The 27,725-nt window shown below is 40.8% G+C and overlaps 1 protein-coding gene across 1 annotated transcript; it reads right to left on the bottom strand.

Annotated features, from left to right (window-relative positions):
* PIK3R4 (phosphoinositide-3-kinase regulatory subunit 4) lies at window positions 1–27,725 on the bottom strand. Its single transcript, XM_076331080.1, has 20 exons — window positions 27,662–27,725; window positions 26,637–27,419; window positions 25,172–25,305; window positions 24,412–24,994; window positions 22,001–22,135; window positions 19,844–20,065; window positions 17,232–17,405; window positions 15,972–16,117; window positions 13,645–13,848; window positions 12,582–12,783; window positions 10,819–11,018; window positions 9,629–9,839; window positions 7,490–7,655; window positions 6,549–6,713; window positions 5,140–5,351; window positions 4,733–4,864; window positions 3,261–3,361; window positions 2,104–2,192; window positions 1,566–1,674; window positions 1–629 (listed from the first exon to the last, which is right to left on the bottom strand). Exons 2-20 carry the CDS (start codon window positions 27,364–27,366, stop codon window positions 459–461), a joined length of 4,086 nt encoding a protein of 1,361 aa, XP_076187195.1. The 5' UTR covers window positions 27,367–27,419; window positions 27,662–27,725; the 3' UTR covers window positions 1–458.

Below are 27,725 nucleotides of genomic sequence, written 5' to 3'. Positions count from 1 at the left end.
GAAGCTCAAGTGGACTTTATTATAGTTATTAGAATGTACAGGGACATTAGTGCACTGGTTCTTACTGCATTCCTCAAATTCAACATAGGAGCAGTCAGACGCTGAAGTACTTGTACCAGCTCTTTCCTTTTTGCACATTCAGAATGTGTAATGTGGGACATCTTTAAATCATTTTCTGAAATATCCTTGAAGAACAATGTAGTCAAAACCAGGCTAAACGATTTCTTCATAGACTGCTTGGTATTTCAAGGAAATGCTATAAATACCAAACATCTTTAATAAAAGAAGTTATTACGAAGTGCTAACAGGGTGGTAGGATACAGATAACCGATTTTATCATCGCCTTTGGAGTCTTTAAAGTCCATTCTATTCCATGATCTGGAAACAGTCCTTGAAAACTTCATTATAACACTATTTCTTTAATACAAATATTTACATACTATATATTAGTACAACTTTTATTTCCACACTTTAACGATTCCATCCCTCGATGCAGTTACTATAAATCCTTGCGTGGTCTGGAAAGTTGCGATATCTGTAATAATATCATGATGTCCGACGGGGAGAGACTCTGGACCCTTCCGAGGGGTCTCATCAGTGGGACCCAGTTTTTGCTTGTTTTGAATTTCCTGTACAAAGTGAGAAATATTATTTACAGAAAGGTAAGCATTTGCAAAGGGGAATTATCACACATACTAGGTTGTAAAAAGATCAAAAGACCTCTTCAAACAAACAAACCCAAAATCTCCCATCCTTTGATGGCTTTCTTAGGATTACTCCTCGGTTCATTTCTTTTCATCACACACAACTTAAGTCTTAATCTGAATTGACATTACGGCTCTCTGATTAGGGAAAGAATGTTTTTTTCTCATATTTATTTCAATGACACTAACTACTAAGATTTGATAGTCCTATGGGGGGGGGGGAGCTACAGCGACACATACATCTTAGCTTCCCAAGGGTTTTATAAAACCTGTTTCAATAGCATAAATGTAATTAAGAATTTCACATGAAACACTCAAAAAAAAAAATCATAGTGCATTGGTAGACCCTCACTGACTTGGACTTCCCCCCCCCCCCAAGTGACCTTTGAAGTAGCATTCATTCAATTGCACTGAAACAAAACATTGTGCTATGCAACAACTAGCAACACTGCCCGTTCCAAAAGTCACTCTGAAGAATGTAATAAAAACTGCAGAGTTCTGCTACCATGTTATTTTGGTCCCAATACATCTCTCAATGCCTTGCTAAGATCCTACACAAAAGACATTCCAAAGACTGATCAAAATCAAAAGTGTTAAGACACTAGACTTCAGTATCCCAAAAGAAACATGACTCTGGCTTCTGCATGTAAGTGTTATTTGGTAAGTCTAATTCTGTCAAAAACAACTGATTTTTTTCTTTTAAAATAACTTCTTCCTAACTGCCCGAAAATGCAATGCTGACACCATCCATAAAAGGTAAGAGTGAGAGAGTTATAATTAAATCCATCATGCAATTAATGTAACCCATGGCGCCGTCCAAAAGGCAAGCAGAATAGGTGTCTATCAAACAAAGCAAAATACCTGAACCACCTCCGTGCCCTCAATTATCTTCCTGTAGTAGGAAACAGATGGGCAATTAGAACTTCCAGCAACAACATATGATCTCTCAGGGTAGGCTAGATCCCAAAACCTAAACACAAAGAAACAAAATCAAGTTGAGATTAAATTTTATCAGCTTAATACAGCTGTTTAAAAGCTGTCTTGCTCTTATGATGAAAATGAGTGGGCACAAATCCTATATGCTTTCTATGCTTAGTGGAAGACAGTGATGCAGAGAAATCAACATTCATATCAAGCTTACACGAGTTATTGTTTTGTTTCATGCAGCCTATCAAGAACTTCACAGAAGGGTACACACTGCGTTTCAGAGGAGCACCGAGTTTTGCGCTACTTTTGCCGAGAACAATTCTCTCGGCTCACTGCTGCTTACTAATCAACACATCTTCAGCATTATTGTTTTGACTTCTTGGAGCTTACTTATGCAATGCTTGGCAAAATTTAGTACACCAGCAGGAGTGGAGGGGAAGGTGTCAAACAAAAATGTTGTTGGTTTTATTACCTTATTTTCATGTCTGAGCCTGCTGTCAGTAATATGGGATTACCAGATGCTGGACTACAGTATATTCCGTGGATGCTGTGAGAAGAAGGCTAGCAGGGAAAAGGGATATATAAAAATAAATTATCACCAATAGCTGTTGCCACGCTTCACAAAGGGAATGCATTCTTTACCACATTCATCCATCCATCCAATTTCCAAATGTTTCTGACAAATGCCAAGTTACTTTGTTAACAGGCCACATCTTAATATATTAAGGTAAATTGCTTCCTTTTATTCCTTATGTTTCACAGAGCAGAGCAACAGATTTAACTCTGCATAATGCTTTTTTGGAATCTTGGAAATTACATTCTCAATGATGGCAAATGAGAAAGATTGTTTCTAACAGAATCAGGCAGGCGAATCATGCCGAAAAGCACATGGATGCTCAAATTTTTATGCTATGAAGGCCTTAAGGGACAGACATGTAACAGAAACTAGCTTGAATCACGAGTTCCCTGTGTGCAAAGTGCGTGACCAAAATGAACTCAACCTGCAATCTTTGTAGCATGTACAAATTCAAGTTTAGGTAGATTCCAGATCTGCAGTTACCATATTTATAGAAGCAGCTGTCGTTATTTTTGTGTATGTATTTGTGTTTTAAGAAAGATATCCCAGATTGCTCCTTCCCCAATTAACTCCTTGAAGAAGAGCAGCTTCATGCTTTAAACTAGCAGTTAAGTGTAGTAGTGGCATTATATTACAGAAAGAATGTGCAAAAGAGCAGATGCTTACAGAATTATGCACTATCCCAGAAACAGCAAGTAAAAGTAAGTACAAGATGCCACACCATGAATTTTGGCTTTGCCATAATCTTTACAGGCTTGACCGGCTCACGGGTTTTCTAAGAACGTGACTGGACATAGCAAGCGAGTATTACAAGTACATTCTACAGATAGTGGAAGATACCAATGAAGATTCAGGTTACACTGCTGTTTTACACAGAGGATTTAATTTTGACAGCAAAACAATTATGGTGCCAAAATAAATCCCAGGGCAAGTTCCTGGTGCCAAACCGGCAAGGCCACAGAGACAGGTAACTGTACTGATGCACAGCGTGGAGTCTGAGGTTGTTCCAGCCCCAGCTACAGAACAGAAACAGGAAAAGAAAAAGACCAGACCTGCAGTTCTGAAAGAGGAGGTGCGCTGCTGGCCCACAAAGTGAAGCGTCGATCGCCAGTTTCCATATCCCACATGGAGACTTCATTATTGCCTTGAACAGCTACCGGAAAGATATTGCCAATGCAAAAAATATAAGACAGGTCGGTTGGCTCTCGCTACCTGTGTTCTACTGACATGATACAGAGGGTATGACATAGAGACACTCTCCACTTGCTCCCTGCAGCATTTGTGTTAGTCTTGCTTTAGCAGTAAAGCCATGCATGTGTTTTGTTGGTTTTACTGCTTAGAAGCTTCACTAGAGTTGAAGTGCCTCATTTAAGAGAGTTTAAACGAAACCAGCTTTAATCTCCAATCCTTTTAAAAAGGTATTAAAACCTCAGTTTCCTCCCTAGATAAATTCTCATCCTTCTTTGAGAAGGATGGGTAGTCTGTTCAGCATGGTCATCAGGGACCTCGGAGATTACTCCCGGGCAGGTAAGACAGCAATCCAAAGTTACAGAGTTCAGTAGCTACAATGATGTTCCACACCCCTGTTTAGTGTGGACAGGCAAAGAATTCTGTTTAAGGGGTTGTTTACATGCCTGGCAGCAACCTAGCAGGCAAGGACTTTTTAGTAATATTCCAAAGTGATGAACTTTGTCACTCATTTATTCTTTAGCAGGGAGGAAACAAACTAGAAAGCACAAAGAAGCTGGCTTTATTTGTATGTTTTTTCAAGAAATTTGTTTTATCTCCCAGGGTGGCTAATAATTAAAATAAGAAGTGAAGCCTACGAAGCAAGTAAAATATGAAACTCAAATTACTCTCATTTTACAGCAACTTTATCAATTTTGTTATTGTTGGATTAGTTTAAGCTACTTGTCCATTTCAGAATGTGTTCCTGACACAAACACTTAAAAGTATATGATGGTGCTACATGCAGTGAGGATGAAGCAGCTGTGATCATACCGGATGAAGAATCTTGGGAGATTTTCAAAAGCTCTAACCCATGGCACAGCTGGCTTAGATTCAAGTGGGAATTGGAATGGGACAACCTTTCAGTCTCTGCTCTACAGAGGCACTGAAGGCAGTGGCAGAATTCCCATCAACTTCAACATATGTCACAATTTTGGGTTTTGTTTTTTATAACATTTTGTCCTTAAAAAGCGATGTGGTAGACAGCACACAGGGAGGGACCCTCATGAGAGTTGTAATGCTCAGAAGAGGAGAATTGTAAAGGCTGTCTGTCGTTTTCATAATGGCTTAACACTACTTGCCACTGCTGCCTTTTTAATTTCAAAAACCAGGAAAAGCAGTGTCAGAACACAAGTATGAACCTCCCCTTTTTCCTCTGCCCAAGCAAAGCACAAGAAAAACTACAAGGAAGAAAAAAAAAAAAAAACAACTCCCCCTCGAGCTTGAAGCAGAAGCTGAAAAAGAAGCTGCTTTAATCACAACCTCTGGCAACTGTGAGGTAGTTTAAGACCTTTACCTGCAATTACCCAGGACTGATAGACAGGATGCATGAGCAGGCGTCTGATTCGGGCCTTGGAAGGATGAGAATGGCTGGAGATAGGTAACTGAAACCTCATGTCCCAGCATGCCATGGTACCATTGCTCGTTCCTGGTGAGAGAAAGCTTCCTATAGTCAGAGGGATAAATATATGGGCTTTTGCCCATATCCTTGTGCTCTGTTCCTAGGGACATGGACTTCAGCCTCAAGTACTTAGAGGGCAGAATACTTCCCACAAATAGATCAGGAGATATTTCTCTCCTCTTGCTTGAGAAAAGCATATTCTAGTCAAATCAGATCAAGCAAAAGCTTGAGCTATAGTTATTGTAAAAGAAAACCAGAAGGAGGCGGGGAGAGAGAGAAGCTAACAAGAAATACAGGCTTACCAATACACAGCCAGCACTGGTGTATATCCACAGCAAACGAAGTTATGAGGCCTAACTTCAAATCATGTTTCAGTGTCCAAGCGTTGCTGCTAGATCGCAAATCCCATCCAACCAGAGATCCATTAACTGTACCGTAAGCCAGTACTGACTGGGCTCCTGAATTGAAGTGATGCATATCTACCACACAGCCATCATCCTTCAGATCTAAGGACCTGGGTTAAAAGGATAAACTAATTTAGAAACCGGTATGACTCCCTCCAAGTTTAAGACTCCTTCCAATAGCTAATGCTGAGCAGCATTTTCCTCTTCATGTCACTTCTCAAGGCATCTGCCAGAAACAACTTTCCGATTTCAGTACAACAGATGTTTATGCTCTCTCCAATCTCTCTGCCGATGGGACCTGCAAGCCTTCTACAGGCTAGTAAAATGCTGTCAGCAGCTCTTTGCAAACATAAACACAGCTCTGTGCGCTGGGTCTCTCGGTGTGTTTGATATTTCTCTCCCATCCAGGCTCCATGTTTATCAGATATTCATCTACCCAGAGTTTACAGGGAGGAACGCCCCTCTCCATGTTACACTGCCAGCACTGTCATCAATCACTGACTGTGCGTGCAAATGGACACCTTCTTCAGGCACAAATGCAGTGTATACCAAAAGGGAAAATCCGGTTTGTAGTTTCCATCTCCATTAGATTCGGCTTATTTCATTTCTGAACTTAATCCCAAATAAGACAGGACATTTGAGACAGATACCTTACTTTTACTTTGGACACAAAAGAGGTCTTTGAGATGGTTGCTAGGTTTGCTGGGGCCTCGACATGTCCCTCGCTCAAGCTGGAAGATTAAGCTGTTGAATCAGTGCCAAATATTCAAAAACTGCTCATACGGAGAGAGGTAAGAAAGAGCTAAACCATCCCCGAAGACTCCCCTAAATAGTATCCCATCCCCCATATCTTTGCCACCTTACTCACATTAAAATCCTGGGAGAAAAAATTGCAGGCCTGAGGCCAAACCACATGTTGTACATTTGTAAACGTTTATCTAATGTCCTGTAAAAGAATCTCCAAAATTACTTTATAAGTATTAACATCGTAACAGAGGAGGTAAGAAACTACAAATGCCAGTGCATAAATAAAAGAATTGAGAACTATTCAGACTGACTGATTGTTTCAAGCTCAGAACGAGTCCAGTGACACGGGAGGCACCAATAACCTACAGCTATCAATCCTCAGCCCTGCACGGTCGCCTTTCAACCCTTCTTTATGAAGCAGGATAAGATCATGGATTACAGCCTTCCAGTACAGCCTGGGCTCAGCCAGCAGGAAGCCTGGAGCAAATCAAGGGATCTAACCGAGGGCTATACTAACAGCTTGAGCTCTGCGATGAGATTTAACTACTCTAAGTACATACCTGCTTTGTATTGGATGAATTTTAGGAGATTTAGGGAGCTTTGAAGCTTCAATACCAAGAAGCTGGATGGCACCATTATCCGAAGCTATAGCCAAGTAATGCGAGCCTTGGCAGAATGTAAGTGTCTTTACATGTCCTCCAATCCGAGAGTACGTCAAAATTGATCTAAACAGCAGAGGGGGGGGGGAAGGAAATTTTTTGTGGCATGTCAAAAAAAAAATTATTTCTCTCAAACACCTACTTAAAACCAATGACCCTTGAGAGAGAGCTCTCAAAATAACATTTTCTGAGTGTTCCAAAATCAGAAAGCAACATAGCCTAAGTTGCCTCTGCAAACTTAACTCCTCATCTTTGAGCCTCTAGGTCATGACAGTCTCACATTTGTCTACCAGTAAAATAAAAGTCTAACCTAGATCTGTAGCAAAGTAGCATACTGTAGTTACTGTTATTTAACTGACACTGCAGTCCACTACATCTTTTTCTAGTATTTAGAGACAGACATCCTCTTCTCCCAAAGATACCTCTCTCACAGAGACGGTCAGCCCCGTACCACCCGTGTTTCAACCAGCAGTACAGCTTTCCTACATCAAATATCAGTGGATGAGACAGTTAAGCATAAAGCTAATTTGTTCCAAAACCCTCAGATGGCTTTAAGCAGCAGCACCAGAATATATCTATGGCTGCATAGAAATGAAATCAAAAAGCCTGTAATTACTACAACTGCGAAGCAGTCCCTTTGCATTTGCTAGCAATTTTTTTCTTTCATTAACTAATTGAAACAGCAATCTAATATTTTATAGTTGCATGCAAAGAGGAACACCAGTATATCTCATTATTGAAATCTCCAGCACGCCCACAAGTGATTCATATTTTGCTCCCTGCTCTAATTTATTTTGCACTCTAAAACAGCAGCCCCAAAATCCTGAGAGTTTTAAATCTACCTGGTTGTAGTGGTTTTTCCTTCCATTTTCTGGCTGTTCCAGATTTTCACTGTGCCATCGTTTGAGCAAGTGGCAAAAATGGAGTGTTCATCAGAGACCCGAATGCGGTTCACCGCAGACTTGTGTTCATGAAGGTGAGCTACCAACAACCCTTTGGGGCGCCATCCTGCAGGGAAAAACAAAACCGTGAAGTTTGGTGTTGATTTCATAACTTAATAGGAACATGAAAATCCCCCTGATCCCATCCACCAACAGCTATATTGGGATATGCAAAAGCTTCTGCAAAGCACAGAAGGCACTGAAAACACAGCTAACGCATTTTAAATATTAAAGGCAAAAGCCTATTTGCTCAATTCTAAACTAAACCCTATTGGCAGATCTGGGTAAGACTTTTAGACGGGTTCCATGTACATTCAGTGAAGTTACAAAGAGCCCTTCTTCGTAGACTTTGTAGAGATACTAGTGCACAGTTCTCCTGCTATCAGCCTATGCAGATTCCTGTGCTGCAAATGGCAATCCCGTAAATGCCCACAATGCACATAATGAGCAACGCATTTGACAGACTTAAGTTCCCGGATTGTCTGTAGGGTGCCTGAAGTGACAGGCTCAGTGTTGCACTACATGCTATGTTGCCAGTCTTATGTACCTAATGAAATGAAATAACAGCTCTTCTAAATCCCATAGAAAATTTATTCCAGAACTTTGAAAATAAATTGAGGCGTTGAGCTGGCACGCAATAACTCTTGCCAAGAAATTGCCAACATTTGTGCGATGTTTCCTCCTCTGAAATAAACAACGCAGAAGTATCTGGCTGCACTTCTAACACACATCTAGTATAGTGAAGGATTAACAGCAGATGAAGATCATGAAGAACAGACCACAGCAAATTTCAGAATAAGACACAAACTTTAAATATGAACATTTTTCTGGCACTCACTCACTTGCGTGGGAGAGCAGGTCAGCTGCTTGTATTGGGACACGTTATTTCATAGGTTGTTCTGTAAAACTCTCTTCAGAAGACAAACACACGGCTTAGCCAAGCTCAGTCAAGGTTAGCTACCTTCAAATGCTATCTGCTTGGACCATTTTCCTCATGATTTCCTACTACTTCTCTTAAATTGACATGGTAACTGTATGTGCCCAGGTGTGTGCATTTATGCTAGATTTACCAAACGACTTTAGCATCACTATGTTGAAAACCGCAAGCCTAGCTGGTACAGATTCTGTTCCCAACATCTGGAGTTTAAGCACATGAACTGCCATTAGTAGAGGACAGTCAGGAATCTCCATATGGGATACCCAGCAACCAGAGGATGGAGTGGAGAACAACAGCAGAAAACACTGAGAACTAATCTGGGTAAACCCCAATCTCAATTTGGAGCTTCAAAATTTAACTTGGGGCCATAGGAAGATGACTGCGATTTAAAACCACACGTTTTCTCCCAGTGTGGCTGCCGGAGCCCTAATTAGCAAAACCTGGGTGTCGCTCCTTTCTGGTAACGAAAAGGTAACAAGAGCTAAAAACGCACCTCCTTCCCCTCTGAAAGCAACAGTGTAGTATGGGAAGACACATCTTCTCTTTGTGGCTGGGCGCTATGTCGCTGTCACCACTGCTGGTGGGGACAGGCTCCTTTGTAAACAAGTGCAGCTCAAACAACCCACCCCAGTATGGGTGCCAGTGGGTAAGAAAACCTGGCCAAGAGGTTACAACACTCACAGGATGGCTGAAAATCTGGAGCCACCCCAGGCAAAATACATTTCTCATCTCCCAACACAGTGCTTCCCCCCTTGCCCAAACCAAGCTACAGGCTGTTACAGGATGGCAAGTTATCTGCCGTATACCTGGTTACAAACAACCCACTTCAGAAAACTCACTGGAACAAAGTGCACAACCTGGACTTCAGACCAGTGGTTTGGGTCCGTTACTGCAAAGGTAAAGATCTCTGCACCAGATCCTCTTTCATAGGTCATGCATGAATTTTGCCAAATAGGTGTTTTGCATAGTAGGCACATTTCCTAAACTAATAATTTCCTCTTTTCCTCATCTTTTGCATTTTTTCCTTGAGATGATGATGTTTTGACTCAAATTATTTTTTTTTTTTTTTTTTGGAATAACCACCTCAGTGGCCTGTGATTTACCTGGAGGTGGGGGCTTGCTCTCCCACTCAGCATTCTCCATCATCTGTTTGGCAAGTCTCTCTGCATTACACTGTTCTCGCTTCTGCTGGATCAGCTGCTGAAGTTCAGTTTTGCAAGTGGTGATGCGTAACTGGTGTGCAGATGGGGACGCTGTACTGCTCAGTACCTGTATGGTCGGTTTCCTGGGTTGAACAACGGTTCCATCAGATGGCTGTAAGAGATAAGCGCTTAAAAATATATGCCTTACATTCTACGCACAGATAAATCCTGCTCTTAAGATTACTGGGTCACACTGAAGAAAAGTGGAAAAATCTTTGTTATTGAATCAATTAGCAAATGAATTAGCATTAAAAAAAATTTCATGCTTGCATGAAAACAATTAAAAATAGTGAAAATTATTATTTATAGAAAAACTTAACCATTCACTTATTCTACCCTGTTTGCCTAGTTCGTTCCGTATTCTATTTGTAGAAACTGTAATGTGCCATGCATACCGCTTAATGTGATTATTACAGAAGCAGTTATTGCTCTCAAGACTGACAGAATTACAGGTTAGCTCTCAAACGATTATTTGTTTATAATGGGCTTTAAAAATAAAAGCATGAAGTGTTTCCCTCTTAGTTCAGAGTGGACACTCATTTAAAGCTAGCAGAAGTTAATCTCCAACTAGAAACAGAATAGAAAGAAGTGTTTGGTCTCAAGAGATGCCTCTGCAGCCTGCAGGGCTCCCAGCCCATCCTTCTGTAGCCAGTACTAAATATTAGAGGTATAGGATGTCTAAATGCAGCTATGATGTGATACACCAGTTCCAAGTTAAAATCACGACATCTCTTCTCTTCCTCACAACATGTATCAGGGCACGCAATTTGAGGAAAAGTCTTCCCCACCAGAACAGCTTGCCTAATAATTGGTTAATCCACAAAGCCCCATCTCTTCATGCAAAGCATCTATTTGTTAGTGAAGCTCTTCTGTTCAAGGGACTAAACTTACTTCCACCCTCTCTCAATCCCTATTTTAAAAATAAGAACTTGAAAGTCAGCTACTCTGCTGGAGAAGATGCCAGGGAATAGCACCAGTGTAAAATAACCTTCAAACAAAACAAGAACGCCACATCCCTATAGTCCCACTTGGCTTTAAAACAATTGAATCATTTCAGTTTAAGATGCAAAGATAGTATTTTTCAGCAATACCTGTGGGGAGGATGACAAAGTGGCACAAATGCCAGCTGAGGACTCTGAACGAAGTGGTTTCCCAGCCTGGATGGCTTCAGGATCAGTAGTTTGCCCATGTCCTTTGGGTATTGGCTGGGAGACGTTAGTTGGTTCCAGGGACCCAAACATGCTTTTCCATTCTTCATTTACATTTGAATCTTGCTTTACATGTTTTCTAGCTATAAGCAATCGGGAGGGAGGAGGGGGAGGGAGAGAAAAAAAAAACCCATAATCATGGCAACATTCACTCAGGCTGGTCATTACTTTCAGACTACATGCGAGTCCAATGTTTACATGCCAATTTATTATTTATATAGTTAATAGAGAAAAACGTACTGCTAGGTTGTTTAAGCCAGCTGACGGGGATTTATGAGGCAAACAGAACACACGTGGCAAGTGCTCTGTTTACACCCTCTTAATCCTACAGTTGACTCATGCAATAAGTCATTCCAGTATAGGGAAATTTTGCGTCTAGAAGGGTGCAGGATTAGAGTCCACATAATTTTTTCTTATGAGTTACTCCATTACTGGCATAAGACAGGGATAAATTTGTAATAGCACAGTATGCAAATCATTGTCAGTGTCAAATACAATCAGTTTTCCATCACAATCGCAACATCACCTGTAGATTCAAGAATGTTATCTGTAAATAGGAAATTTATTTATTTTCAGCATTCCTCTGGAGTCACTTAAAACTGTAAAATATAGAAAGCAAAATGAAAACATGGGACAAATTAAATTTGGACAAAGTCAGTGAAGAAGTTAAAGGCGTGAAGACTTTGCAGGTGACAGTTTTGGGTGAAGTCAATCAGTTCCAATACAGACTTCATATACTAACTTTTAAATCCTGTCCACTCCTGACTCCACAGGATGCAAAAAACTGAAAAATCCTGTACTTATGTACTTTCCTGTAAAATGATATGCAAAACATTTGCAAACTAGCATCTCAATTCTGTAAATAAGATGGCAATAGCTACCTGGTTTGCAGATATTTCTGTATTTTTACATCTGAAAACACAGAACCTATCAGTGGTGTACAGAGGAGGGCCTTACAAGCTTGACAGAGCAAAGAGGAAGCTCACTGTCTGGAAGAGAAGAATTTTGAGGATACAGAAAACTGGAATAGAGTTAGCAGCAAGTGGATTTCAAAGCCGAACAAGGAAATATAAGAGGTTTTTCAAGCTGAAAGAGGAGAAGGCAACAAAGTAAAATGGGGGTGGATGAGCAGCTGAAGAACCCTAAGGTCAAAAAGCACGTACTTGGTGGGTGACCAACAGCTGGCACTCCTCAGTGCCAGCCTGTTTCAGCATCACACCTAGGCCTCAGTTTCCTCCAGGCTACCTCAAGAAAACATCCTGGATTTTCACAGTAAAGAGCTCATCACTTGAGAGGAAACAGATGGCAGAAATGTAGCCTTCATAATTTACACTGTTGCCACGGGTCACTACAGTCCTGTTTGTCACCATCAGCTAAACAACCTGTGCATATTACTACTGCAGATGCAAACTGATTTAAATACTCTCAGGGGCAAAATATCCCCATCTTTCACTGATCCAGAGAGCACTCCAGCACCTCACATTTCAAATAGCAGCAGTAATTTCCTTATTGCAAACTCAGTGAGGATGGCGATAGTTATGCAGGCTGAATTACTGAGAACGCTTGCTGAGTAAATTAAAGACTTAATTCTCTGACCCTGAAAGAAAGGCTATACTTTATCTATACAGACCACAAAATATACCAACCACGTTTGTCATCATGCTCCTGCTTTGTTTTAACAAGATCCACTTGTCTCCCAGTTATTCCCAGAGCTGACAAGTCAATCACCCCTTTCTGACTGCTGTCATGCAGGTGGCTCTGATCCACTATATTGGCTTTAGCTTTATTTGATTTTAACATAAAGTCTTTCAGTGCTAACAGTTTGTCTTCTTCCTCCTCAGTCATCCCCTATAGAATGAAAGAAAAGATATTATTATATACTTTTGAACAAGAACATGCATCGAGGCATGAAGATGTAAGAAGCAGTAAGATTAATGACTTGCTCAGAAGTGGAAGGAGAGAGCACATCCCCAGAATTCAAGACATCAAGTGTACCACTCATACAAGACTGGGTAAACTGCTGTAGTATAAGAATATCTTTCCTCCTCAGGAACAGGGCTAGGAATAGTGAAAGGGCAGAACAGCATTTAATATTGGATCACTCTCTGGTGCAATCTGCTTCGTTGCTACCTAGGTTGTGCTTACAGCCCACAAGCCATAGGAAAAGAAAAAAAAAAGGAGGAAAATAAAAACCCAAACCCCCCCCACACACACACTCAGCTGCAGTCCTTCCTTTTCCCAATTCTCACTACTTTGTGTGGGTGATTCTTTGTGTTCCCCTCTTCACATATAAGCCTCAACACTTTTCAGCTCCCTTTGGCTTTTGCACTATTACGTGCCTGTCCATCTCTTCAACAAATGCATACTCTTCTCTCCAACACAATACACAGCACATACTCTGCAACACTGATACCATTACAGGTGCGCCAGAAATCTGAGACATATAACTGAAGTCTTTAAAAAGAGGATGCATTTGGAAAATCCAAACGTAAGGTTGCCCTATTTCTGGCAGATCTTTTCAGAATCTTCCTTAACTTCGGAACTCTTTGTCCTACAAGCATATACTGAAATCAATGAAGTCAATGGTTTGCAGGATCAGAACCTCAGACTGGGAGTCCCTCAGAGCAGCAACTGCAAGGTCTCTGTGGAGACATACAGAGCCCAAGAATCTCAAGCCTGACTTTCAAAGTACAAAGGAAAAACAATCACTTGTGAAAGTAGCTTCTTCAACAGCTGTGCGATGGCAGGGTCCTCTGGGGGTGGGCAGTCAGGGAGAGCACCATTCCTCTTCTTCTGACGCATCTGAAGGTGACGGAAGAGGCTTGTGATATCCTTTGATCTTAAGACATAATCAAATATGGAACGGCTGACAGGCTCTTTAAGTACACTTAGCAGGACTATTTCTTTATCTATCTGCAATTCAAAAAGAGATACCAGTCAACATGGAGGAGGATGATATCCATATAAACATGGGGAAATCTAGCAGTAAATGCTGTCATCTCATGTCTACAATGTTTGCATTTTTTTTTCCCCTAGCCTGAAAGTCAGTAACTGGACAACTGCAAATATTAATATAAAAATCAATCTCTTCCTCTGAAGGCATGTTCTAAAAACCAGTTTCCAGCTCAGTCCTGGAGAGGTGCTTTCAAACTTAACAAAAAAATCACATAGGACTTAAAAATTATTGCACATGATTGTGCCAATAATCTAGATTCAACTTCTCTCCCTTTGTGAAAATAATCTTTCCCTGTGTTGGTCATATCAGATCTTCTCCATTCTCTTTCCTTGTTCTCCCAGCAGTCTCAGAACATTAACTTGGCATTGCTAGATGGGATTAAAAATTCTACTACTAGTACAATGATATTTCAAACTCTGTTTGTCTTTGTCCTACATTTACCTTGTAAAAATACCAACTAGAAGAGCTCTCCCCCTGTGTCAGTCAGACTACCGAGTTTCCTCCTATGTATACAAGGGAGTAAGGATGCACAAGCATGTAATTAAGTAATATTCAAAAGCATATTGGGACATTAGTAAACAGTCATAAGAAACTGATGAGTTAAGGCATAATTTAAAATCATTAACTGGGGCAGTCCTTATAAACATTGTTCATTACTATTAAAACAGAAAAAAACAAACAAGTTTCTATTCTCCCAGGTGGCGATTCGATGTCTGTGTCCAGAGAACGCGTCTGGACAAAAAGTCTTGTATGCAATCCAGATGACTTGCGGCCCCAACATTCCTTTGAGCTTATGCTTTTATTTTAGTACTTGATCTTTGCTGTTTCAAGAGTAGGTCTTAAGATGGCGGGGGGAGAGCAAGCCATATTCATGAAATAGGCCCCCAGTTCAGTCCCACAGTTAAATGGCCAAACCTAATTCAGCTCAAAATTATGACATAAATGCTTGTATAAAAGTTAGAATACTCAAAATAATTAATGGGAGATGGTGGGGTTGGGATGCAATTCTTCCTTCACAACAGTGTCAGAAGACCGTATCCCTATAACATGCTTCTCATAGCTGACTGTCTACATGAAAAACAACTTCAAAATGAGTCCACAGTGAGGACTTCTTTATTACAGTCCAGCTCAATGTTACCCCCTACTTGCTTACTATATTTAGTGTTGCATAGCAAAGAAAAGATTTTTATACTAAAATGAAGCAGGAAGTGAACAAGACAGAAATTTATCAATCAATGCCTAAAACACAGCATGAGGTATCTAGGGAGACGTAAAAAAGGAAAAATATTATTTTAGTGAAGTTACCACCTGCATGGTTTACAAGAAAACGTTAAACATGTGATGCACTTTTCAATGTAAGTACTGCAACTGTCTCTTATCTATTTAAACACCTAAGAGGTGCATTCTACAGGTCCTAAAGTTACATGCAAAGATGCCTATATGATCATATTACCAGCATCATGCAGGTCATTCCTAGACACGTGCTGTTATGAAATGACTTAACTCATTCATGCTGAGCACTCTGCCCTTACCCTTGGCAAAGCACTGAAACACAGGAGTAGCACTGCTGAAATCCCAAGCATGGCAATCGCTACCTAACAGACTGCTCGTGTTTTCAGAGGGTCAGGCCCACAGTCAAATGTGTTAGCAGAGCAGGGCTGGAATACTCAGTCTTGTAGATGAAAGCACAGAAAGAACATAGAAACACTTGTTTCACAGCCAACTTTTCATGCCTTTTATACTCCTATAAACTAGCACAATATTGCAAGAGTTTGATTGTAAACAAGGCAGAGAAGGGCTTAAACCGAAGACATACCTGTTGACTTTAGGCTTTGTAAAATGTTCTGCAATTTGCAACAAATTTGAGACAACAGTCTTTCAAACATGGAAGGCAATGGCCAGTCTGTCAATGTATGACAGCAGAGATCAAAAAACTGTATCGCCTCTAATCTTAATTAAAAAAAAATAAAATAAAAAAAAAAAAAATCGAATACTCTTATAACCAGGACCATGGCCAAGCCAGACTTAAGAATTATGTCTAGTCAAGATATATTCACACTAATATTATTTGAAGTATTACCTGTATTATCGGTTGTGTGATAAAAGGATGGAGGTATGGCATTAGCTTGCAGTAGACATCAGCAATATTCAAATACTGTGCTACCACAGTGATAAATCCCACTGCGCCGTAACGTATCCAAAGATTAGGATGACACAGGAAAGGCGCTGAAAGAAAATTAGGCTGTTAAAATATATCATTCATATTAAAGCATTTCCTTCCCCCAGAATTACCCCCAAACTGAGTCTTCCCTCCTGCAGAGCACCAAGGTTAAAACACTCATACTGAGAAAATTATTTCATGGACTTCACAGGGCCCATGCAGCTCAGTTTCCTTGCTGTTGCCAAAAAGCATATTTTTCCTATATATTCATTTCAATCCCTAATTGTCAACTCCAGATTTGCAGAGGAGACTAACCCAAAAATAAATCTCAACCTTATTCTGGACAATTATGGAGAATCCTAATACCAGTGATTTATTTTTTTCTTTTTAAGTAAATACTGTATTCCTTCCTTCTTACCCTCTCTTCCTTGCATAGTCACTACTTACGCTGTGATTATCAGACTCAGAAATCCATCCCAATTATGTGGGTTTTAAGAAGTTGTAATCAAGGGACTGTATCTAGTCATGAGATATAATCACAGATCATCTGCCCCAAATTCTGAGTGCATTTGAAAAGCCGTAACATTAGGAAGAAGCAGTCTACATCTCAAAAGATCAGTTGGTATTTTCTTTCCCATAAATAGCTGGTAAATCTTGGGCACATCTAAATTAAACTGATAAGCCTGATGAGGAAGGAGAGACCAACTCTGTATTCAAGGTTCTATTGAGTTAAATGGGTTTTTATGGTGTTAGAAACAGGATGATGTATTGCCTGAAGGACTGGATTCCCCCCTTCCTCAAAGGCTGATGCGTAAGAGTTTGCAAGTTACATGTCTGATCAACTTCCAGAAGTAACCAGGAGTTTTTCTTTATAGGAGGTAGGCATGAAGAACAAGGAAAGATCTTAAAGGAGAAAGTTTTTGGACTAAGTGTTGTTTGCTGCTGTCCTACATAGAATCAGAGAAGATGCTTCCAGTTTGTTCCACCAAAATTATCATTTTAGAGTTGTGAGCGCTAACATGGCCAACTAGCAATAGTTCATTAACACAATTTTGTGTAGATTCTAAAACAGTTCTATAGGTTTGCATATTGGACAGCTAAGCTGACGGTGAAGCTTTATGTAGTACTAAGATTTGTTTTAACTAGGAAAACAAGGTATTCTCCAGTATTCCAACTTACCGATATCACAAGCAAACTCATAAATATGGGGCTTTTGCAAGAGCCCCAACTGGCACATACAAGTAAGAGCATTAAGGGCTTTATAAATGACAAATTCTTCAGCATCGCTGAGACCTTGCTGAAGCAGAGGTTTCAGTATTGATGAGCTTTGCCAGCCAACATAAGCAGCAACACCTGAAACATAAAAAGAACACATAAAAATCCAAAGTAGCACTTCCTTGCCTTTCCTCACCAAAGTTTAAAATTGCTATCCCACAGACATCTCAAAACAGATTATTAGTCATTAGAAAAAAAGGCAGCTGCTTTCCATTCAAAGTCAGACCAATATTCTGAAAACTGTTTGATAAAAAAGCAGATCCCTGTGCCTGCAGAGGTCCTTCCAGATGCCAAGCATAGATGTCGGCACACAGCTGGCCAGCAGAAGTCTGAAACAGCAAAGCAAAACCAGCAGCGCTCCTAAGGGGTGGGGATGCAGTGCCTGCATTCGTAAATGGAAAGGACAAGTGAGCAACAATGAAAGGTTCTCTTAGCAGGATTTTGTCTTTTAACTCAGCAGTGATTGTAATTTGAGTATCAGACTCCTGAAAAGACTGAACTGGATACTGGGCTAATTATCAGCAAGGAAAGTCTATAACATACATTCACTTAGCCACAAAAGAAAGAATCACTAATAGTCAAAAAGGAACTTTTAGAACAATCTTCTAAAACTCTTCCAGCCCAAAATGGCTGAAAGATTAGCTGTTTAGTTAACTAGTCTCAAATTATTTGCCATCATGAAGCCACCTTGACCTTAGTTTCAAAAAATAAATCCAATTTTAAAATATATTTCAAAATCTTAGAAAGAAACCAAGATCAAAAGCAAAACGAAAGTAATTCCTTTGAAGCTGCTGGACAAAAATGTATCAACTGCATCGCAGTGAAAGAAACTGCTTTTCTATTCTTCTTCCTTTCCCACGTGAAAACCGGCCACTGGCCACATGAAACTCATCTGGAATTGCTTGTTTGGATTAGATAACCCATCTACAATAATTCATCTCTGGCAACGGTCAGGGAGATGGACCTTGTTGGATTTCTGATCTTTCCTCTAGCTTTACATCCATCAAGCTAATGCTCCTTCCTACAAACAACTGAGCAAGTCCTCTGATCGTTCTCAAGAGAAAAAAAAATTAGTTTTTCATTGAATAGCTCAGGCTTATTGTTGCTATTGTCATATGCGGTACACAGCGTAGACCATAACTGCCTCTGCTTCTAACCGAGTTATTTGGGATTGATAAATACCAGAAAATTCAATGTCTTCCCATCAGAATCGAGACTAAACATAAAATAACTTTATCACTTTACTCTAATAAGGTAATAATCAATGTACTTGTTCATGTATTAATGCTGGGCTTTGCAAGCAATTGCTAAAAGGAAGAGAGGAAGAAGGGAGAAATAGCACAGGTAAGAGAAATCCCCCCAGTGCCACTGTTACAGAAGGGCATCTGCCCACAGCCACAGGCAGCAGTGCCCACACATACTTAAACACGAGTTAGAGCGCTCAGTTTTAAAGATGTGCAAAAGCTTTAAGTAAAACAGTGTAAAACAAAAATATAAATTTTGAACTTTATCTGAATTCTTCTGTGGAGGTTTTGAACAAATACTGGGAGAAGAGGAGGAGTTAAAAATACAGGTTACACATCTTGACTTTTACGCTTAATTGCCTCACGTCTCTCTGCATGTCTTTTGCAAGAAGCCAGGACACTGACCTGTGCTTTGGCTACCCCATTGCTCCTTCTAAACAAATCCTGACAAGCTATTAGCATCACATCTTGGCAGGGTTTGCCAGCACAGCATTTTGTGGCTTCCAGTCATAATGGAACGTGTGCCTACCGTAATGGCCCTGCTGGAAGTTTGATCATGCTCGTTTTTCTTGCCATGCACCTGAAGTACCATTTTTCCCCCCAGATACTGCAATGGGAAAGTTTTCTTGACTCGCAAATCCTGAGCACTGACTCTCAGCAATAGTCACATGGAATAACTTCCAACATACATGGAACATTACTTAACAGCTGATGTCACTGGTAAGATTTTTAAAATTGTTATTAAGTTTTCGGAGCTGACAGGAATCTTTAAGTGAAGTTTTAAGGCACTAAAAAAATTTTTTCAAATTATAATTTTAGCCTATACCAATGCATAGTTTTCATCATATGAACAGGTCTACTGAAGTTAATGGGTCCATACACACATGTGAAGTGATGCAGCTTGCAGAAGTCTTAGTATTTAGTTGTCGTAATTTAGCTTTTTGAGTTAGTGGCTTTAGCAAAGACTCGAAAAAAACCCAGCATTTAAAGTTTATTTTTCATGTTAATCTAACCTAGACTTAAATGACTCAGTCTCATTTGTATTAAATATTTGGACTAAAAGAAAGATATATTTGTATTCATATTGTTTTGTCTTCACTCCCTAAAGAAACATCTACACCCAATAATTCAGCAGTCTTTTCCTATAAATTATAGAAATATTTGTAAGAAAGGACTTTTATATGACTGTTAACAGTTTCCAGGATATGTAAAAATTAATTTATTTACATTATTTTCTCTCTGCTCTGTTTGGCTGAAACGAAACACACTTACCAACAATGCTGTCAAAGAAAGCTCCTCGAAGATGCCAGTCATTCTTATCATTTAAGAAAGTGATCATATGAGACAGAAGAACATCATTGGCTTTCTGACGTCCAAAAAAGACACAGAGACGTGTTATTCCATTTTCCATTAGTGTTTGTTTCACAATATTCTCCGGGTCACTTAGCAAAGTCACAACTTTCTGCTGGACCATTTCATGCAAGGCTTGCAACTCTGCAAGAGACAACAGGATGAACATTTGGGTTGGCGAGAAGCAATATGTGCATGCGTACTACCTGCTGCTAAAGGAGTTACACTGACAGGTCATCCTGAAGAACACCCGAATCAGCAAGATGGGCAATGCAACAGAACCTCAACAACTCCAACGACTGGCTTAGCAAAGACTTCAGACTAAGCATGAGGTGGCAGCAAAGCCAAAGAGCACAGAAATGTGAGACATTCTTACCAGATCAATATATTCTAAACTTGCCATAACTTCAACTAGGATGATCCAGCTCATTATACATATAGGTGAAATGCAGACGTGAAGAAGCATCAGAATGAGTCAGCGGCAACGTTACAACAGTAAACAAAATGCTTCAAGGCAATTCTGGTTTGAGATGTTTATTCGACTACCAGTTTCAAAATTTGTGAACTGACAATAGATCAAGAGTATATTTTCAGTTAGGTAGATAGATTGACTTCATTAAGGATACAGAGAGGAATAAACAATACTTGAAAGAGTGAGTACTTCCAATTTTATTAAATATCAGCAGTTACCCTAACGATACCAACGAAAAATTTGGAGATGACCTTGCCCATGGCTTATATTCCATGATGCGAATGAAAAAATATTTTTATTAAATGGAAATAACAGAATTGTTAATGCACTGGCTATTACTGAAAGCTGTACAAGGGAGGTTCTCAAACAAGTAGCACAAAAATTTCACCTATTGCTGTCCCAGCTTTGCAGGGGTGATTACCGTTTGCCTGCAGTCAGAAGACCAGCTAATTTGCTTTCTATCATGACTCTGTCAATCACATGAAAAAGTTGCCTTATGGGTTCAAATTTCTCACACTTGGTTTTTAAAAGGGTAAAAAGTATAGACCTATTCAAACTTCTTTCCTCCTTGCGTTACTTCTTTCATCTCCAAGCTATTTTGAGGGATAGGGTACAGTATTTCTTAGAAATACAGCCTGTACGACGCGGCTTCCTCTCTCACTCCTCAGCAATTCTGAGCACCCCATGCCTTACATGAAGGAACTTGAAAGGGATTTTTTATGTCTGGTTTTGGTAGGTTTTTCTTTTTAAAGTATCATCCTGCAACTAGTTAAGAGATAATTGAAACACACCTTTTTCCTTACCAAATGGAGTATGTGTGAGATGTTTACCAATTATGATTAGTCACAGATTTATCTACTTAGCCCAAAAGAGAAATGACAGTTTTTAACCGCAAACTCTTCCCAGCTTAGAAGACTTGCCCGGCATTGTTCCAGAAATCTATACATCACCAAAAGGCAGTGGAGCTGACACACAGGTCACTTATTACCATCCCTCCTTCCCCAGGGAAGGAAAAAAAAAGCCATCCTTAGGATTTCAACTCATTCTCTGTGTGATAGTTACAATAGCACAGATAGCAGTGTTACTGCCCAGTGGCATCCACACATTCAGCATCTTCGGGCAAAAAGATAGACAAGAATTGCCAGGCATAGGAACAGAAAATAATAGAAAAAGAACAACTGAAAAATACAGTACTATGACTATGCTAGAATTTGACAGGTTTTTCAAAGCTAACGCTGCCTGCCACTTCAATGGAAGCAGTATTTGGAATACAGCCATGTTTTCACAGCTGACTTGTTTATGGGACCATGAGTGAAGCTGGCTATGCAACCAGGCAGCCAGCATCACAGTCAAATACCTTGAGAACTTTTGGAGAAGAAAAGCGTGCTCATTTATATACTTTTTTGTCTTTCACAATGTTCAGAACAGAGGTGTCTGTTTCTGCATGAAGCTGTAACACACACGCTTTGATACTGGTTGAGGCAAAGCATTCTCCCCACTTAATAGGAAGGCTAAGCTTTAAGAGATGAGGAAGATCAGTGCTAACTAGGAGCTTTGGCCCATGATTTGCTATTATAAGCAGGCAAGGTAAGTAGAAGTGACATTACCTGTGTCATAGTTATCACTAGGGTGAGATGTTTCATCCATTTCTTCACCATTTGGTTCGTTTTCCATATTCAGATTTTTCAGCTGTACTAACTCCAGAAATCTCAGAGCTGTTTCTGCCAACAACGCTATGTTTTCTGCAAAGGAAAATGTTTTGGTTAAGAATTGTTCTACTTTGCCAATTTACATCAGCCTGATGATCCCCCTGATGAGAGATTATAACTGCTGACAATACCAGTCATGATGGGTAAATGGGATTGAAATTATGCAACGTGGTCTGGTCAACCCACTTCTGTTGACCCTGACCCCAGTGAAGCTACCAAGTACATAAAATCACATGGTACTTTTGTCATGTAAACAGGTGGAAAAATTGTAAGGATATCAAGTATAACAAGGACTAATTTCGGTCTTCTAGAACTAGCCCTAAATGCCACCTAATCTCAAGCTAATGACTAAATAACTTCATAGAACTTAAAGGCCAATTAACCTGAATTAACTGACATGCCCGTGTGGTAGACTGCAACAAAATGACAAACCACCACACCAGGATATGTACCCCACGGAGTAACAACAGGGTTACCCTTGAGGGCTGGATTCCACTTTCAGAACACTTGTACCCATATCTATCCACGTGGTTTGGCACCGTTCTGCACTGTTTGGAAGCTGCTGAAGCAACTCAGGCTATATTCTATGCGTCAGGCCACTGCTGGCACAGGAATAATCCCGTTGAAGCAGAAGTCCCACTTAAGCAGCCGTTCTGAGTGTCGTCCAAGACAACAGCAGCATGCCAATGGAGCCTGTCCACAGCCCAGATCAAATCCTGTAAGTCATCAGTCTGACCACTTCCAAAAAGCGTGCTATGGTAACACAAGTTAACTCAGGTATAGACTACCTTTAGATATATATTTATATATATTTATTTGAAATTTAAATTGATTTCTTAAAAGAAAAGCTATTTGAAATTAAGGCAACTTAATCAGACTTAACCACCTACAGTTCAAATAACCTTTTCAAATTTCAGGAAATATTCTAGCTGTACTCAGTTTGAAAATAAAGTCAAACCACTGAACACAGAGAGAACCTCTGTGTAAGCAGATGCAACTGGAGCCTGGGTACTGAGACTTGTAGCCTTTTTGCACTTGCAGAAAAGGGGATTGCATTTTGGTTCTTCCATTTCAGCTTATTTAACAAGTTCAGCTTTGTATTAGTTAATTTAAAAATTAATTATGAATAGACTATAGTTTTACAAGATTTGGGTTTTTTTTCCTAAGCTACAAATAAAAGCGAGGCATGAAAAAATGGTTCTTTCATAAAGCCCTAAATGTGGAAGATCAAGGTGACCAAAAGCAATTGGTTCTATTCATTAACTCTACATTGTCTTCAGTAATTAGTTTTATCCGCTTACTTAGTAAACAAAAGAAAAACATTACCTGGGACATTTTGAACTGAATTCTGCATTTATAACTTTAAAAAAAAAAAAACAACAAAACCAACACACTTAAAAATACGCTAGTCATAGCAAATAAGGGAACATGGTAAATGGCAAATATGGGCGTGACTACAAAGCTTCTTCCTGAACCAGGCAGAACTCATATATCTGAATAACGTATGAAGAAAACATCTGCTATGCTATAAGCCAGTCTATTACATAGCAAATAATGTAATTGCAGCCCCTGAATATCAAATTTCATTTTGTGGGAAAATAACACTGAAGCATAGCAACACACTGATGCTTTAAGTTAGTTTCATATTTATTCAGTTCAATCAGGCCACTCTAAGCAAACAATCTGAGCTAATGAAATGTCAATTAAGATAAATTAAAAAAAGCAGCAAAGGGTGGGCAAGCTCAGAAAGCCCTGCTCACATACTTAGCTACACAAAGGCCGCTTGGACAAGTACTTTTCTTTGTTACGCTCTTGCTTATCCAGGGAATAAAGCCAGGGCTGCTTCCCTGAGCATGAGGCTCTAAACTCTGACCCCTTACCTTAGCTGTGGGCAGACCTGCTGTGTGCTACATCCAGGCCCTAGCCCAAAACACATGTACACATTCTGCAAGCTGCTTTTACATAACTACAGAGAAGAATGAATGTTAATTTTTAAAAAAGTTAATTAATCTAGCAGAGAGCAAACACATTTTGCCAACTATTTAAAATGTAATTATTTGCTTTGGGTACAGATCTACACTGGAAACTCATCTGTTAGTATAAGTCAACTCATTAAGTTGCTGCCACCACCTGCACCAGTTAGCTTAAGTGAATACAGGTGTCTTTACCTGCAGTAATTTCTGAGACTTCTGGGGAGATTTACTGAAATAGAAACAGCAAGCTCTGTGATGATTTTGAGCGGAGGAGAAAACAGTTAAGGAAATACAGAAAAGCCCAAGATTCGGAGTTTTGACTGGATTTCTTCTTACCAGCATATGCAAGTCTGACGATGGTGGCTTCATCCTGGGCCAAGTGTGCAATGCCTGGCAGAATGTACTCTGGGTAAATGTTAATATCATTGCGTGGCACCTCTTTGACGAGAGCAAGAACTTTAGTTAGTGTCCTCACAGATTCTGCCCTCACCCTGGGCACAGAGTCGTTGCTGAAATGTAACAGATAAGGAGTAATACGATCCAGAAGAATCTCTACACTTAATCTTGGTGCTAAATGAAGAATCAGTTCCAAAGCAGCCAGTTTTGAATCACAGTATTTGAGAGTCTGTAAACAGGAAGTTATCACAGACACTAGAATAACCAGCCCATTCTCTTTTGTCTCTCCCTCGGCTTTCTCTGTGCGATCATGCCCACAGAGATTGTGAATGATGTTGTCCAGATCTTTACGTATGACCAATATACGCTCATCTGCCGATACAAACGTTTCCTTGGCAAACTGGGCCATGTAAGGCTGAAGGAAAGTGTAAAATATTTCAGGAAATGCATTGTTACGTTGCTGTTTCAAATAATCTTCAGCTGCTAAACGTTTATCTGGCTCGCGATGGACCATCTGAGTGACCTTGAGAAAGGCAGAAGTAGGAGGGAGCGGGAGAGAAAGATTAAAGGTTTAGACATTTGTAATGCAAAAAAAAAAAAACCCCCCAAACCCAAACAATAAGCAATTTGTCACCAAAGTAGGTGAAATAAACTACAAACAGACCACACAAATGGTTCTAATGATATAGTCCATTCTTACCAGTTCTCTGATACTGTGGTCCTCAATTTTGTTTAGGACTTGATCAGGGGAAAAGAGGCCATTTCTGTAAGCCAAAAGCTGAGATAAATCAAACAAGGGTACGCCTTCTGTGAAGAGCTCTGCTATTACACAGCCTGGGGAACAAAAAAAAGAAAAAAAAAAGTCAAAGATGTCAGAGGATTATAAACAGATGCTTTAACTTTGCTTTCTATATGCAGACAAGAACAAACCCTACGCAACTCAGCTCAATTAAAATAAGGCAAATGAGTTGCCAAATTAACTTGCAGAAAGGAGTTAGCATCTCAAGCTCCAAAAACTGGCTTTTACACTTGATCCCCAAAATATCTCCCAAGTATTTTATTTCAAACATGCCAACAGCAGAGGAGTTTGCAATTAGGAAACATGAGGCAGTTACTTCAGCCACCTGCCAGCTGGAAAATACACCACCAGAAAAGGAACCCACATCACTGTCACGTGGAAGAAGAGTGCCAGTAAGTCAGCATGGATTGGGCCATACGTCAAAACTAAGCAGCCCTTTTACAGAAGGTAAAGAAATAACCTGTACTTCCACAGTGATGCTGGGAGACAGCATATATTCACTCACACAAGCTCATAAGCACAGTGAGAAATAACATGATTGCCAAACACAGCCCCCCCCTGTTGTGTACATGACACACATTCTCTTCAAAGGTCCCACTCCTGCAGTTTGCTCCCAACAGTCAGCATCTTGCTTTATCAGTGAAGTGCCCTGGAAGTTTGGCCATAAAGGCACCTTGTAAAATGAAGTAACCATTACCTTTAAATTCAGATTTTCAATCACTTTAAGGAAAAAAAAAAAAAAAAAAAGGCCAAACTTATGGCTTTCAAACTGCTCAAGACAAGCCCAAGACTCAAAACAGGCTCCCACAGTAGGGCTCTATCAAGTATTTGCGAGTGGGACTATGACAGGAGCGTAGTTAGTTATCCAGCTTCCTGCCTGTGGGGAAAATGAAATGAGAAGGGACTTCTAAAGCCAATATTGCCAAATTGCCCTGAAAGCTGGCTCAGTCCCCAGACAGCTGGTCCTCAGGTGAACCACTGACTGGTTCCTCCTCTTGGGTCCCATGAGGCATATGCTATGCATCCCCAGAACCTCAGCCATGAGAAGATGATGGTCTATGGCTTGCAGAACCATCTCTTTCCCAGGGCAGAGTTGAGCCATAACAGAACAGTTTGTGATTTCCCTCCTCAGATAACATGGTGATGCACTTAAGTTATATAGCTTACTGTATTGTGTCTGTACTTTTTCTGTGAATGAAAGGTTTGGGGTTGGGTCTTATGCTTAAAATAAGCAAGTTTTTCCACATGCTGTTCTCTAAGCCCACTGTAAAAAGAAAGAGCAAAAAAAAAAAAACAAATAAACTTTTCTGCACCCTGACACACAATCATAAACACCACACTGGTCTCTTCCGATGGCTCCAAGTACCTGCGGAAAAGATATCCATTGCACGTTTTAACTCCCCTCTTGTTCGCTGATTGCTATTTGCCAAGTCTACCAAAGGAGTTGAAGGGTCCCGCATGTTCTCCAACTCTGTAGCAAACATACTGCCATCGACAAAGCGCTCGGGAGCGATGTAACACGTTCTCCTCCGTGATGTGTCAAAGAAATAATTGAAGTCAGCAGGATTGTCTTCAGGAAGATAAGTTGGTTTAAAACTGGCAAAGTCAGTTAGAAGAACCCAGTTCCAGCTGGTCACCATGATGTTCTCTGTTTTAATGTCCCCATGGCGGACTCCAGATTTGTGCGCTTGGTCCACCGCAGTAAGGATCTGGAAAGCAATCCACCTTTTTTCAATGTTGTTCAGGAACGGCCTGGTACTAATTCGATCATAAAGGTTGTCCCGTACATACTGTCTGAAAAGCATCGCGGCCTTCTCAGACAGGGTCGCTTTCTGGAAGGGAAGGCAGTTCTGTGCTGAGTGTAACCTTATCTTCAGCTCCTCCAGCTCTTGCTTGTAGCTCGTCAGGGGTAAGGTCGGATCCTGAATGGCAAACACCTTCACGACCACCAGCCCCTCCCGGTGCTTGGCTCGGGCGACCTTGAAGAAACGAGTGCTCCCCAGGCTCTTGTCGTATTCGAAGTCGTGGATGTCTGAGAAGTAGCTGTCCACCGAGAGGATCTGCGAGGGGGCGATGCCAGCCAGCTGGTTCCCCATGGCGGCACCTCCTCCCGGGCGCAGGCACCGCACCAGGGCTCTCCCGCGTCAGCCTGAGGAAAAACACAACGCGTAGTTCACACCGGCCGCAGCTACGGGTTCACTCCGCTCCCCCCCAGCCCCGCGAAGCACAGCCCCCTCTCCCCCGGCCCCGAGCGGGCCCTGCCGCCGCGGCTCCCGCCCCTCCCCAGGCCCCGCCGCCGGGGCAGCGCGGGGCCAGGGCCGGGGCCGGGGCCGGGCCCAGGCCCAAGGGAGCGGGGCGCCGCGGCGGCGGGTCGCCCTCCACAGCACTCACCGGCGCGGCCCGCCCGGCCCAGGCAGAGCCGGGACCTCCCAGCCCCGGGCGGCGGGACGGAGCG

This window comes from Aptenodytes patagonicus, chromosome 2 (assembly GCF_965638725.1).
Source record: "Aptenodytes patagonicus chromosome 2, bAptPat1.pri.cur, whole genome shotgun sequence".
Classification (NCBI taxonomy): domain Eukaryota; kingdom Metazoa; phylum Chordata; class Aves; order Sphenisciformes; family Spheniscidae; genus Aptenodytes; species Aptenodytes patagonicus.
This window is presented reverse-complemented; position numbering and strand designations above follow the sequence as displayed.